This window comes from Nannobrachium achirus (assembly GCF_963921795.1).
Source record: "Nannobrachium achirus genome assembly, chromosome: 16".
In the NCBI taxonomy this organism is placed as follows: domain Eukaryota; kingdom Metazoa; phylum Chordata; class Actinopteri; order Myctophiformes; family Myctophidae; genus Nannobrachium; species Nannobrachium achirus.
Genome location: NC_137823.1, coordinates 38,686,679 through 38,701,059, shown reverse-complemented (window position 1 = coordinate 38,701,059; position 14,381 = coordinate 38,686,679). Strand labels below are relative to the sequence as shown.

The 14,381-nt window shown below is 43.7% G+C and overlaps 3 protein-coding genes across 7 annotated transcripts in view; 1 reads left to right on the top strand and 2 right to left on the bottom strand.

Moving 5' to 3' along the window:
• The window catches only part of ino80 (INO80 complex ATPase subunit), a 97,974-nt gene extending 91,626 nt beyond the window's left edge, over nt 1-6,348 (top strand). For 4 of the 5 annotated variants that reach the window (XM_080744242.1, XM_080744238.1, XM_080744240.1 and 1 more), the window contains exons 36-37: nt 1,878-2,102; nt 2,955-6,348. In XM_080744242.1, coding sequence (XP_080600368.1) covers nt 1,878-2,102; nt 2,955-3,172 — 443 coding nt within the window. In that variant the 3' untranslated portion in view covers nt 3,173-6,348. The remainder of the gene's footprint in view (nt 1-1,877; nt 2,103-2,954) is intronic. The other variant, XM_080744241.1, reaches the window with a different exon arrangement.
• A 934-nt stretch (nt 6,349-7,282) lies between these two features.
• LOC308301005 (glycine N-methyltransferase-like) lies at nt 7,283-8,197 on the bottom strand (the record flags this gene model as incomplete). The annotated part of the gene is made up of 1 exon (XM_080744901.1): nt 7,283-8,197. The coding sequence occupies one exon, from the start codon at nt 8,195-8,197 to the stop codon at nt 7,283-7,285; it is 915 nt and encodes a 304-aa protein (XP_080601027.1).
• A 3,215-nt stretch (nt 8,198-11,412) lies between these two features.
• Nucleotides 11,413-13,209, bottom strand: chac1 (ChaC, cation transport regulator homolog 1 (E. coli)). Its single transcript, XM_080744335.1, has 3 exons — nt 12,500-13,209; nt 12,200-12,235; nt 11,413-11,872 (listed from the first exon to the last, which is right to left on the bottom strand). Exons 1-3 carry the CDS (start codon nt 12,680-12,682, stop codon nt 11,480-11,482), a joined length of 612 nt encoding a protein of 203 aa, XP_080600461.1. The 5' UTR covers nt 12,683-13,209; the 3' UTR covers nt 11,413-11,479.
• Between the last annotated feature and the right edge of the window lie 1,172 nt (nt 13,210-14,381).

Sequence of the window (14,381 nt, the reverse complement as noted above, 5' to 3'; positions counted from 1 at the left end):
TGGTAAAAGGTACTTATAATATACGTACTTGATACAGTCTTTTTTTCACTCTCTATCAAATGTCTTTGCCGAAAAATAGCAGATCTCCAAACGTGTCACGTTGCGACGCGTTGTGAGATTTTAGATCGACAATTTTTTGGCAAATGTTCCGCCCCATGATAGTGGATTTTGATTATCGTGATAATATCGTAAATCATAATTTATTTTGTCACAATAATCGTGATATGAAATTTTCATCTTGTCCCATCCCTATCTCACGCTCGCTCTCTCTCTCCCACCCACACTTTTACTCCCTAATCTCTCAGTTCCTTTCTTTTTAAGATAGAGTTCAGGACTTATTTCAACCACATGATCCCTACAGTGTCATCATACTATGCATTTGCCGAAAATAGGCGAACATTGGGGCAAAAGTACACTGCTACAACCTCACAACAGGATGTGAGTGTGTAGATTGTCTTTTTAGGCTGAACATATATCTATATTTTTGGTGTAGAGGTAAGAAAATGAGGGGACCAAGTACATACCCCTGATATAGAAGAACATGAGGCATCTGCAGTAAAGCTGAAAGTTCTAAAAGCTTTGAAACCTAAATAATACAAAAGAAATATACCGTTAACAGATGTAATAACCCATTTATACTGTAACTGTCTGCCCCTTGTAACTTTATACATTGTTTATCAAAACCCAAACTTGAAAGTACCTACTTTACTTGTAAATTCCTCTTTAATCACCAGTCTTCTTTATACAGCAATTATTATTTATTAAATACTAGTATATTTATGTGTTAAAGTTGTACCATGTAACTTTTTTTATAAAACAAATCTTAAAATTGTCCTAACTCTTAAATCGCTAAAGTTTTAGAACACCAACTCCGTTATTTTCAGCTTCTGAAGCCTTCTCTTTATATGTTTTCTATGATCCTGACCGGGGTCCGGTTTTCGCGCAAAAATTACGTCATCATACACTCCCGGCCAATCACAGCGAGGGTTATACACTGCCGGCCAATCACAGCGCATCTTGAAGTGGGGTCGCTAGCTATCACAATAGGGCGGCCATATTTGTAGGCGCCCGTGTGTCTCTATCAATACTCGGGTGAAACACTCCGTTTCTCCGGAATGCCTGAACGCACAGGAACCAGGGACCCCTCTAAAGATAGATCTCGGCGACGTGGAGGCAGACGCGGGGGTGACGCGGGGGTGTGAGGCCCGGTCCGCGGCGAAAAACGGCCGAAAGACGCGGACGCTACTGACCACTAGTTGAGCAACTTACACAGTATAGCTTTAAAGCTCTGTCATAAAAGTGTTGCTAACATTCATTTGGATTCAAAGTGTTTATAACAGATACATTGTTTATGGCAGGGGTCTTCAACAGGGGGTCCGGGACCCCTAGGGAGTCCTCAGAGTTACTGCAATGGGTCCTCCAAATCTTTGTGTGATAGAAACCTTTTTTTCCCTCCTTTTTTATATTAACCTCTTGAACCCTAGCGTCCATATTCAGAGAACTTAAGCCAGACATAGCAGATCTACAACCTCACAATGCCTCGCACTGCGAGGCGTTGTGAGCTTGCAGATCGGCTATTTTGGGCAAAAAGCTTAAAGAGCAGACTCTCAGAAGTACAGAGTGAAAGGTCAAGTTTTTTAAGTATTGACAGTTCAAGTGGTTAAATATCAGAAAACACAAATTGACATGAATCCAAAATACACTGATGATTGTGCTGTCAAACAATGAAACTATATGGAATCTATGAACAGATTGTGGGGGTCCCTGCTTCATCGCTCTCTCAACTAAGGGGTCCTTGACCTGAAAACATTGAAGACCCCTGGTTTATGGTCCAGTTAATAACAGAAAGGTGTCTCATGATTGTTTTGTTTCCTCAGGTGTGTCGGGTCAGGAGACGGTCAGTCCGTGCAGGGGGCGTTCTGCTGGGGCGCGGAGCCGGGGTCGGCCAAAAAGCTCTGGGGTCGTGGCCAGCAAGTCTGTGGGGAAGGGGCGGGGCCGCAGGGCGCTCCAGGGCAGCGCGGCGGCCATGGCGGGAGCTATGGCGGGAGCAGCAGCCGCGTCCGCTGCCGCTTACGCTGCTTATGGCTACAGCGTGGCTAAAGGTTAGCGCGCGCGCACACACACACACACACACACACACACACACACACACACACACACACACACACATACACACACTATTTCTCATTTATTTCTCATTTATGTTTTACATTTTAGAACGGGAACGGCAATATCATAAATGCCGTTTTTGGAGCGGTGAAAGCGCTCCCAATAGACAGGTATGTCTGTGGGTGGGTGGGTGGCTGGCTGGGTGGCCGTGTCCGTAGCCTGGCAATACCTTGAGTGGCCACACACAACACACTAGTTAAAGGAGGGGCGCTGTTTTGTGCAGGCCAGGCACACTCACGACTCACTCACACACGCACGCAACACACACACACACACACACACACATAGCTGCTCAGATTCACCGCTCCACTTCGAACCGAGGTTTGATTTTTATCATTCATTTTGAACCCTGACTCCGAAAGCCTAATTTGGGACTTTAGTTGCTTACCAAAAATAGACCAATCTACGAGCTTGTAGATCTGCAATTAAAAAGAAATATATATTATTATACAATTTTCAAAGCATGAATTTAGCACACACTCTTAATCCAGAGCGATTTACACTAAGTAAGGACAACACAATGTAAGACATCAAATGCATAACAATAGTAACCTAGTAGGATCATAGGTAAACCAAGAACCTGTCATCATTCTAAACAGCATAATATCAAAAGAAATTGAAACTATACACACTGTAGGGTGTCAGGTCAATAAATGAACCATTTATGAACCAATACATTTTAGCCTTCGTCAAGGCTAGTGCTACGGGATAAGGTGAAGTCTGAAGAGGTGAGTCTCCAAATGAAACTGCCCTAGTACAATGTGCCGTGCTTTCCTCTCTCCCAGCAGGCATCTCTGCAGCCGTCCCCCTGCAGCAGTCCCCTTCGTCGCTGTCTCTGGCTCGGCCCGGAGCCGGCCCGGGGGCCTTCGGTGGTGGCGGCGCGGCGGCGCCCTCCGCCCAGCCCTCCCCCAGCCCCCAGAAACACCCTGCACACGGCCTGCACCACCCCAGCCACACTCCACCCAGGAAGGGCAAGGGACCAGGAGCACCTGGGGCCCGATAGTACCAGTGGACCCCATACTACACGCATACATACACTGTACATGCATACATATACATATCGTTGCTGTTGGGCAGAAACCTCTTATCTCCATATTCTAACTTTTTGTGTTCTTTTCATAAATCAACGCCCTACTTGATCATACTACAGCATCACACAAAAGCACCAAAAGTAGCAGATCTGCGATCTCGAAACGCGGCGCGAAGTGTCACGTTTTGAGCTTGTAGATCTGCTACTTTTGCTATTTTGGAATTTGAATCCTGAAAAGTAACAGTTTTGGACATATGAGGTTTCCCCCCAACAGAGAAGATATAATATATCGAACTGTTATGTATGTATGTACTGTACATAGATACATAACAGTGGTTCTCAAATGTTTCATGTCAAGGACCCCTCCCCCCCGGAGTCCTTGCAGGACGGACCCTTGGGGGTCCCTGGACTCCACGTTGAGAACAACTCACACACACACACACACACACACACACACACACACACACACACACACGTATACATACGTGACCTGCTCTCACTGTGACCATGGATCATGGATTCCCTGTAAACACAGACAATAGTATTTACAGTAGCTGAGACTGGCTATCCTTGTCAACATGCTGCTAACGCACACACACACACACACACACACACACACACACACACACACACACACACACACACACACACACACACACACACACATTATGGTTATGGTACAGTCTGTCACAGTTCCTCTCAATGTCTGTTATTTTCATGTTTTTTTCCAGTCAGCAGAAATCTGAAATCTGCTTCAGAGTATTTCCGTCAGTGATTATGTGACAAGAGGTTTTCCATTTGCTTTTTTCCGCAGAAGACAAAAAGCTGTACTTTTCATTTCATTTATCTTGTTTGTGACACGTCTGGTTGATGTGACAGTCGATCACATCGTGGTTAAAGAGGTATTTCGTGTCGCGCGCACTGAGCCATGTCTTCCGTTAGGTCAGAGCCTGAACCGAGATATATCGGACTGGCTGATATATTGTTTTTTCACGGCATTATCGATATGGACAGCCGATATGGACAGATTTCTAACCACTTTGAACTTTAAATCTTTCAAAAGTTTCCAGAAATATCAGCTTGTAGATCGGCTATTTTGGACATTTCTGAATGGGGCTTAATGGAGTAACTCACCCAAAAAAATGACGTATTTTCCATCAATTACACATCCCATGAAGCCTTGAGCTAATAATATTTTATGTGAGACTCAATTGAGTCTCCTACTGAGTCTCCTACTGACCGATGACCCAGTCCTCAAATTATTGGCTTAGGAATGCGACAAAAACAAACACAAATCTCCACAAATTCAAGGTTTCATGGGGTGAGTAATTGATAAAAAATAAGTCCTTTTTTTGGGTGAACTACTCCTTTAAGTGGTTAAATGAAATACATTCTTGTTGAATGTTCTCAAATAGAAACTTGAGTTAAAGTGATCAAAATCTTTCACACATTTTGACAAATTATTGGTCAAAACATCGGCCAATCTGTGCCTGGTCTAGGACAGTGGTTCTCAAAATAGGTTCCAGGTACTAAAATGGGTTCCAATTTCTAAAATGACCCTTACAAGTCTGTAACCTATTTGAGTTAAAGGGGGTTGTTGAAATGTAAAGGTTTGAGAACCACTGGTCAAAGACTCCCCAGCATTGGGCCCAAAAACGTGGCATCGGTCGGGCTCTACCGCCAACCTTGGTTTTTAGTCTTTAGTGTGGTTGTTCATGTGTTAACAGGCTGTCCGTAATTTAATTGTCAGTAGATCATTGTCCATCACAACAGTTCAGTGACCCTGTGCCGAAGAGCTTTTCTAACAGAGCTCTTATATTTTTGTAATGAAGAGATGTGAATATAGCCAGTGTCGTTACCGAGGAAAAAGCCTTTGTCCATAAAAGTTTGTTCCTACCGAAGGCCGCATGAAAAGAGCTGTTAATATATTTTGAACAATGTTTGAAATTTGATTGATGTTAAATGCTGCCCACGCACGTCAAACTTTTGGAGTTTCTTGAAGTCATACTGTTGTAACATTCATTTTAGTGGTGTTTTTGGCGACACCTCTTGGAACTCCTTTGTCATTGCAGTTCCCCATTTATGGTTCGCTAGAACCATGATTGTTTTCTTTTTTTTTTTTTTTTTTTTCCCGAAGGCAACAATCAGAAAGGGTATGTATTAAAACCATGAAAGAAACAGTGTCATTTTAGATTTTTTACGTTGGCTATTCAAAAATTATAGATATACGAGCTCACAGCAGGTCACTTCTATTTTCGTGCTCAGGTCTTTCAGTACATATCTGTTGACCTGCGTCATTTTGGGTTTAGTGCCGGGGAAGACATACAAGTTTAGAGAAGTTGTCAGAAAACATTTATTTGGACTGTGAAAGATTACATCAAGAACAACTTTTGTTTTATTTGCGAAATGTACACAGTATGACTTTAAGTTAGATATTTAATTTATGTGTTGCAGTTCATGACAGATGTGAATCATACATTCACACAATGTAATATGTATCAAAGCCATTTTCTTTATTTTTAACAGGACGAATTCTGAAGATTCTAATGAGAAGTGCGTTGTTCTATATCAGCGATTCACAACCTGTGGGCCGGGGAAATGAAGATATTGCAATTGGGCCCCTAAATAATAAATAATTGGTATAAATTGTGTAAAAAAAAGAAAAAAGAAATGTCATGGTATTTTTTTGGTTTAAAACCTAGACAAATGAGTTTTCAATGTGGTACCGATAAATAAGAACGTAATGTACTGTATACTACGTAAAGTTCCATTGATCCAAGGCAGAACACAATCGATTTGATTGATCATTAAAATAAACATGCTCTGAAAATGCACACAGATGGGTGTGCCGTCAAAGTTTTTTGAGATTTTCGAGTGGGCCCTGATCCAGAGAAGGTCAGGAACCGTTGTTCTATATGATGTCTGATGTTTATGTATTAAGAGGCAGTTTTGTGTTAATAGCGTGATGATATGCTGATGATATGATGATGTTCTCTTATCGGTGTACATAATATTAAGAGCCGCGTTTTCCTGCTGGTTTTTCGCTCATTCTCTTGTCTATTTTTATAGTTCATGTGTACATATGAAAAGAAAATCTGCCATTTTACTAACAGGAAAAGCCAAGTGAAAATAAACGAGTGTTAAATCTGTCCACTGACTCGTTCCTTTCATTTATTTTATTTGTACCTTTTTTTGGAGCAGTGTAAACAGCTTCTCATGTTTAACTTAGTGTGTATGTCCTTTTGTATTTATGTATGCAGTACCAACACTGCAATACTGCTAGGTGACCAGTGGCTGGCCTGGAAGACCAAGTGGCACTGTTGAGCAGCCGTGACACACACATTCCTCTCACTCGCACACAGGGTATAGCTTAACACTTTTACTGCTATGAACGAGCGAGCTTGTCCGTTTATTCAAGTAGTGCACGGCCATAAGCGACTGTTCGTTTGTTCTTTACCCTGTCTGAGCATTGTGAGCAGATGAGGGGTGGCGCAGGTGTCTACAGTAGAAACGGCTCCCGTAACGCTGGTCCCAAATCTCGACCACATAAAGAACAATCACTTTTCTGGTAATTTCTATGCCTGGATCTAGTTTCTCCATTTCTATGCTCTAAACTACTGGTGCGAGCGAGGGACATTTGAGAGCCTCGTTCATTGCAAATGGCTGCCCCCTGCAGTCAGTTTGGCTTGATGACAGATACGCCTGTATTCTACAAAAGATTGCATTTGGAAATAATGAATGGATTAACATCTATAACATCGTCTATAACATCGCAAAGGTAAGCTACTTTTAAGCTACTTTGATGGCAGTTTAAGACATCCTACCGTGGCTCTAAGATAGTTAATGAAATGAACAGCTCAAATGCACCGCTCACTTCAACTGGGATTAATTTTTATTTGATATAAAACAATTTGAATAATCACATGAGTAAGTAGAAAGTGTGGTTGCAGTTGCACTGACGGGAGTCGCGAGGAATTTAGTTTTTACAATTTCCACCTAGAACTACATTGTTACCGATATCATGATGAAGTGGAATATGGCGGCTTTGTAGACCAAAGCTATATAACGGATCTAGCTGTGATCTTAGGTGGTCTTCTTGCAGATGTGTATGAAGTAACAGGGGGGCTTATCCTGGCCTGGGTTGTAGGTGCTGAAGTCTCCATAGACGCTGTGCTGCAGCTTGCCGTGGAAGGCCTCGTTCAGCAGGGCTTTGAAGCTGTCCAGACGATGAGGGTAGTAGGACAGGCGGAACCTGCTGAGATCCTCTGGGCTCTGGGTTGTCTTGACTTTGGGCACTTGGATGGTGTAATCTAGAGTGATCATATGAGGCTTGTTGTTCACCCACAGCACCGACGTGGAGATGTCCTGAATCAGGTCACTCTTGTAATAGATATTCTTTCCCTTCGGAGCCAGGCCCGTCTCCAGGATGTAGTCGTAGTTCCGATGGTCGATGACAAGGACGCCTCCCGGTCGGACCATGCTGCCGATGTTCCGAAGGGCCAACTTCTGATCACTCTGGTCCCCCTTGAAGTCCGGCAAGTGAGCAAAGGAGTTGCCCAGGCAGATGGCGGCGTCGAAACCCTCCCCTGGCTTCTGGATGTCTCCCGGCAACGTCAACCAGTTGGCCTCCTCGATCACCCATCGGTCAAACGCCGGCTCTTTCCTCCTCTCCCATCGGGCCTTCAGGGCGTATTTGAGCATCTTGTCGCTGGCGTCCACGCTGATCACGTTGAAGCCTTCTTCCAACAGCATCATGGAGTCCACTCCTGTCCCGCACGCCACGTCCAGCACGGTGCGGGCGCCTTGCTCTCGCAGCAGACCGACCAGCCAGCTCTTGTACTCGGCCGTGCGGGACTGCGTGTCGCCAATGTACAGCTGCCACACCTTGGCCGCTTTCCCGTCGGCGTACTGGTCCGGCAGCCCCGCAGCCGCCACGCCCAGAGAGGAGGTCCTGAACACACCATCCACACACTGTCCATCCATGGTCTCATCCACCATGATCACTCGGTTCCTTGCGATTTCTGCTGCTAGTGTTTCCGTACACATTTGTAAATGTAAGCATATAGTAGACTATACCTGTTGCCAGAGCCCTTACAGTGCTTTCTGAAGTCAACTTTTATTTATATAATATGACTGTTGGGGCTAGTTTAGTTGCTTTGAATTGCTCTTAATGTAGACTCGCGTGCATGTGTCATTTGCAAAAATACCTGAATCCAAGCTAACAAGACCAATACCGGCCCGTCTCCCATGTTACAATTTAGAAATCTAGCAGACACTCCGATCCAGAGCCATGTACATGTGCAAGATTAACAGTCAGTGAAATAGAATGTATTGTGTTGATGACATCATAATTGATGATGTAAGCAGTCTTGTACAAATATGGAGAGCCAGTGGGACATTCTGCCTATCGTCTCTCTGGGTTAATAATAGTAGAAGGGATAAATGACCAAAGTTAATACTGAAGAAATGTCACCACCATTATTGTTTCTCCTGTATTGTTGTGGTGTCTGTTGGGTTTCTCGTGAGCGTGTGTGTGTGTGTGTGTGTGTGTGTGTGTGTGTGTGCGCGCGCGCGGTGTGTGTGTGTGTGTGTGTGTGTGTGTGTGTGTGTGTGTGTGTGTGTGTGCGTGTGTGTGTGTGTGTGTGTGTGTGTGTGTGCGTGTGTGTGTGTGTGTGTGTGTGTGTGTGTGACACCGACCTTCTCGGTGGAGCAGACTGTAAACACAGGACATCCAGGTGACAGAGGTCACGCTTACATAAGCTCCGTCCTGGAAGCACTCTGACTTGAGTCACGTCCAGCCTACACACACACACACACACACACACACACACACACACACACACACCACACCGTGAAAGCTCCACACACCATGTGTCCTTTTCCAAGTTGGCCACATGCAGGGATTTTGCGCCCTTTTGATTCGTTGGACTCCCAGTTTGCTAACATTTAAAATCTCTGGGACGCCAATCTATACTGTAACATTATTTGTGTTCATTTAACACTGTACAAATGGAACCAAATGAACCCTTGCGGGTCGGGTCCATTTGGTTCATTAGGGTCCATTATTTGTACACTGTCAGAGTAACAACCCTGTCCATTTGGCTGTGGCCTGACGTGGCCCCTGGTATGACCATTCTATGGCCAACCCCTGAAAATATACACTTACTGGCCAGGCGGCCACTGTAATGGGTACACTAGTGACTAGTCCAACTGCTCCTTAACGCACATTTATAATCAGCCAATGTTAATGCATTAGGCAATGTACACATGGCCAACACTATCTGCAGCAGTTCAAACCGAGCAAAAGGGGATTTAAGGTACTTGCCACGTGGCGTGATGCCAAATGGGCTGGTCTGAGTATTTCAGAAACTGCTGATCCACTGGGATTTCCTTCCATGCACACTGACTTTACAGAGAATCAATCTCTGACAATAGAAAATTGGAAAAACATTGCCTAACGTGATGCATTCTCTGAGAATGCAGCATATCAGGCAATGTTTTTCCAATTTTCTATTGTCTCTGTCGGTCAGAAACCTTCTAATTCTGTGTTTTTATTCATTCATAAATTATCGCCCATACTTGATCATACTAGTGTCACACAAAACCATTAAAGTGGCAGATCCGCAAGCTCAAAACGTGGCGTGAACATTTTTAGCTTGTAGATCTGCTACCTTTGCTACTTTTGAATTTGAATCCTGAAAAGTACATTTTGGACATTGTTTCCACCTGACAGAGACTCGAAGCTATTAATTATTAGTTTTGTCTCTGCCATGTGTTTGCTTTAAGGCCAATATCAAAGTGACAACCTGACATTGTGTGTGTCAACAAATACCACATACCTGTATAAGGTCATTTGATTTCCACAAACATGTATTTATATTTCTTTGTCGTAATTTCCATTAGTCATTCAGCACGTGTAACTGGTTATTTACCATCAGTTGTGAAGAGCAACTCATTTTATTTGCTCGTGTACTTTTTTACTTGAGTATGTCAAGATTTTATAAAAAAAAGGGGAAAAAAGAACAATGCAAAACTAGCTCAAACTATGGATTAGAGCAAAATAAAATGTCGTCATGACTGAAAATATTTGTTAGGCCAAGTCTTCATCTTCGATTTTATGAATTCCAAAATCCAAGACCATTAGGGTTTTATGGAAGATGCTTCTTAACATGTAGTCTTGCTAGTTTCTTCAAACTTCACTTTCATCTTAAAAATAACTGATCTAAAAATATGAATATCTGATCTATAAGCTTGTAGATCAGATATTTGCTTCTGACAAAAAAGTATTTGATCCCTTTACATTAAAAGAACACTGATCTAGAGAAATGGCATTCAAAATAAAATCACAAGAAACACTATTTATTTTGACTGTTTATTGTTGTATCTGCTGTTACACACTTTGATGGAAACCGTGCCAAAATCAAAACCTTTTAAAACAAAGGCATAGAAAACAATCACAGCAGTCAGTTACAGATATCTGTGCAAAAATAAAGTTGACATGTTTGTTTAGACTATGCAAGTCATAGACAGCACTGAGCAAATGAAAACCGTTAGTAACACTTCACCCAACAGAAACAGACTTCATGTTTTGCAATTTCTTTTTTGACATGAGGTTCATGCTCAGACTTTTTTCAAAGAAAACAATATTCTCTGCACATTTATAAGTAGCATGCTTCCCTTTTTGTTATCTCACACGGATGTTAAATGGCTTTAGTGTTCAGTGGACGGATGGGATTCACTCTTAAACGACAGTGTTTAACAAATACAACACAGGGTCATCAAGGACATACAATTCAATTCATACACACACAACTATGATTACAAGCTGTTGGAGATGGAAACAGTTCAATTGATTAATTTTTCAATTAATCAAATTGAGGAGTGTGTCTAATCGATTACTGATGAACCATTTAAATCATATTTCACAATAGTGTCATGTGAAAAAGAAATAGCATTTTCACCCATTTCGAATTTGAATAGTTTTAATAACCCGTAAACCAGTCAGTTTGTTTAACCGCCGCTGCCCTAGATGCAAAAAACATCAGTATGTGGGTGTAGTAGTCAGTACATAGTGTGTAAGATCTACTTTTATTATCCACAGTATTTTAGAGCCATATTTGAGATTCTGTGGGTTCCTTTAGGGGGGTCTAAATTGACCCATACACATCTGTAACTCTGACAGTGTACAAATGGAACCAAATGAACCCCGACGGGTCCATTTGGTTCCATTTGTACACCGTCAGAGTTAAGGGGAGAACTTGAAATTTGAGAAACGCTGCACTAGACAGACATCAGGTATGGCAACACGGCCAGTGCCGCCGCCTCGATGGCGAACAGGTGCGGGTCGTCTACGCGGGGGCAGCTCTGCCGCATGAACTCGGCCAGGCGGAGGAGGTACTCCAGGTTGTGGCCCGTCTTGCCGCGGCACACAGCGATCTGGGCGCCGATCAGCTCGGGGCAGGCGGGCCCCAGGAACAGAGGGTTGTCCGGGGTGGCGATGTAGACCAGCGCCTCCACCGCTCCCTCGCCCTCCTCCTCCTCGCCGCCGTCGGGGAAGAACTCCACCGCCTTGGTGACGTAGCCGCCGCGCACGCCCTCGCGCACGTTCAGGTACTTGAGGGACTCCTCCACCTGGGAGCCGGTCACCTCGAAGGCCACGCCCCATGTGGCCGCCTGTGGAATGGATGGGAGGGAGAGGGGAGAGAGAGAGAGATGGATGTCAGCTATGTTTGAGAGGGAGAAGGGAGGGCGTAAAACGAAAGATTTGCTGTTTTCTAGCACAGTGTTTCTCAAAGTGGATTCTAAATGAACCCATACAAGTCTGTAACTCTGACAGTGTACAAATGGAACCAAATGGACCCATACAGGTCCATTTGGTTCCATTTGTACACTGTCAGAGTTAAGGGGAAACCTTGACATTTTCAAGTTTGAGAAACACTGTTCTAGCACACACACATGACTAATAAATAGGAAAGGAGGAAGTCAGTGTTTTCCACTTACGTCATCATCCTCGATCAGCGTCACCACTCTACCGGGCTGCAGAGAGAGAGGGGGAGAGAGAAAATGGGTCACAATATTGTCTCTAGTGACTGACTGAAACAGTGAACCACTGACAAGCAGTTCTGTTTAATACCAAACACAGCTAGGTGTGGGTGGTACCCCCTAAAATGGAGAAATCTCACTATTTCAACGTGTCATTATTTCGACTATGGGTTAGGTTTAGGCATAGTGGTAACATGCATGACAAATAACAGACATTGATTTGATTGATTATTTGAATGATTGACCATTTTATCTTACCAAGTCATCATCCCCACGGTGGAAGTTGTCTCCATGCCAGAAGCGTCTCTTGTAGCCGTTGATGAAGCCGACCTTGCTCCTCCGGTACTTGAAGTCGGGCTTCCACACCAACGAGCCGTAGCCGAAGATCCACAGGCTGGCTGCGCTCTTCCCACCACCAGACACGATGTCTTGAGGCTTCATTATTGTTGTTGATAAAAAACGATGGGAGAATTCAGATTGATGTTTTAGCGATTTAAAAGAGCCAAATTAAAAAGGGCAGGGCCTTTTCTTCTTCCTCCAGCTGACTAGGTGGCGGTCAGCGTCGATGTCTTCCGCCGGTCCAGGAGCAAGGGGACGGGCTGGCTCGCCGGGATACCTCGGACGGTACCGGAGCCCAACTGCGGAGCAGTTGCGATGGAGGAGGGGGGTTCGCTTGGTCGTGCCTGATGCATGCCTGGTGCGTTTAGTGCTGCCGCATAGCCGCGTTAAAAAGCCATGGCCGCCGTCTGGGGCTCTCCGGTCGATCAAGAATGGGCGAAAACTACCAAGCTGTGGCCAGCTTTACCCAGCCAGCCGTTGTTTCTTTTACAGCAAACCGATATAACCGAAATTAATCTAGTAACCGATAACCGGGCCCTAACACCGGCTTAAATTGTGATCTAAGGCCGTTTTCTTGTCGATATTGTCGTCTTCTCGCTCGGAGATTTAAGGTGCGTCTGTGTGTTGTTTCCTCGATAATATGGAGATGACGAGCGGGCGGTTTTATCCTCTGTGTCTTGAGGGGAGCATCGAAACCGCAGCATCTGACCAATGAGCGTCGATGGAGGGCGGGTGGTTTAGGCAACCTGTCCATTCGGATGCTGGTGCGCCACATAGGGGCGGGATTCCAGGACGCACGAGCTAGTCCATTGGTTGGAATTCCAGATTTTACGTACAGCCCCTCTTTAGAGTCATTGGTTTGTGAACTGTCACTCAAACGGACTGGGTTTGTGATTGGTCGTCTGTAGTGTCACTCTGAAATGATGTCCACGGTGTCAGAGCTTGGAAGGTGGCTGATGCAACATTCCAGTGCGTTTCAAGGTGCTGTTCTGCTGAGCAGCAATGAAGCAACGCGTTGCATCATTCAGACCACTGACTGACAACCCCTCCCTCTGTTCAAAACATTATGCTGCACAATGCACATGTTCTGCAAGGAACATTATATAACTTAACATAAAGAACACATGTTCAATGTAATTACATTCAAATTAGCTTTATTGGCATTTATGTATTATATCATTGTCAAAGCAAGTGTCAAAACAAGCATAACAAAAGAATTTAAGAAAAAGAAAGAATTGGAAAAGTATAGTTGGAGGGAGTACAGCATTGTGTAAACAGAGCTAACAAAACAGCCAGAGGGCAAATCACTATGCTTGTTTTTTAGGTGTGTATGAGCTGACCTGCTCAAACAAACAGGAAAAAGTGTGAGCACATGAGTAGGCCTACAGACTGATTTTTCTGACTCTGTTAGCACATTCTTTTTAATTCGGTCAGTGTATATTTTGTATAACCTAAATCTATAGCTCTATAGCTATAGTAGTCTATATTGTGCTAGTCTATAGACTCTATTCTCTACATACAACTGTATAATGCAGTTTTGTGCACAGGTTACTTAGTAAATGCTCTACAACATTTTACACTTTATTATTCATTATTGCTGCTTCTATTATACATTTTATTACCTTACCCGTAGCCTAGTATTATATTTTTGGTCATAGGCCTATAGCATATAGCCTGATGGAGTCTGCCACTGTGCCACAGGCATGCACCAACATTTCACTTTTAATACACTTTGCTTATGAGCATACATGTGACAGATACATTGAATCATTGAATCTTGAATCTTGTTTACAGGACACCA

Coding starts and splice junctions, on each gene's coding strand:
- chac1 (XM_080744335.1), bottom strand. CDS start 12,682: ATGAAGCCTCAAGACATCGTGTCTGGTGGTGGGAAGAGCGCAGCCAGC. Junction 12,236..12,499: donor ACCGTGGGGATGATGACTTG/GTAAGATAAAAT, acceptor CTCTCTCTGCAG/CCCGGTAGAGTGGTGACGCT. Junction 11,873..12,199: donor CGCTGATCGAGGATGATGAC/GTAAGTGGAAAA, acceptor TCCATTCCACAG/GCGGCCACATGGGGCGTGGC.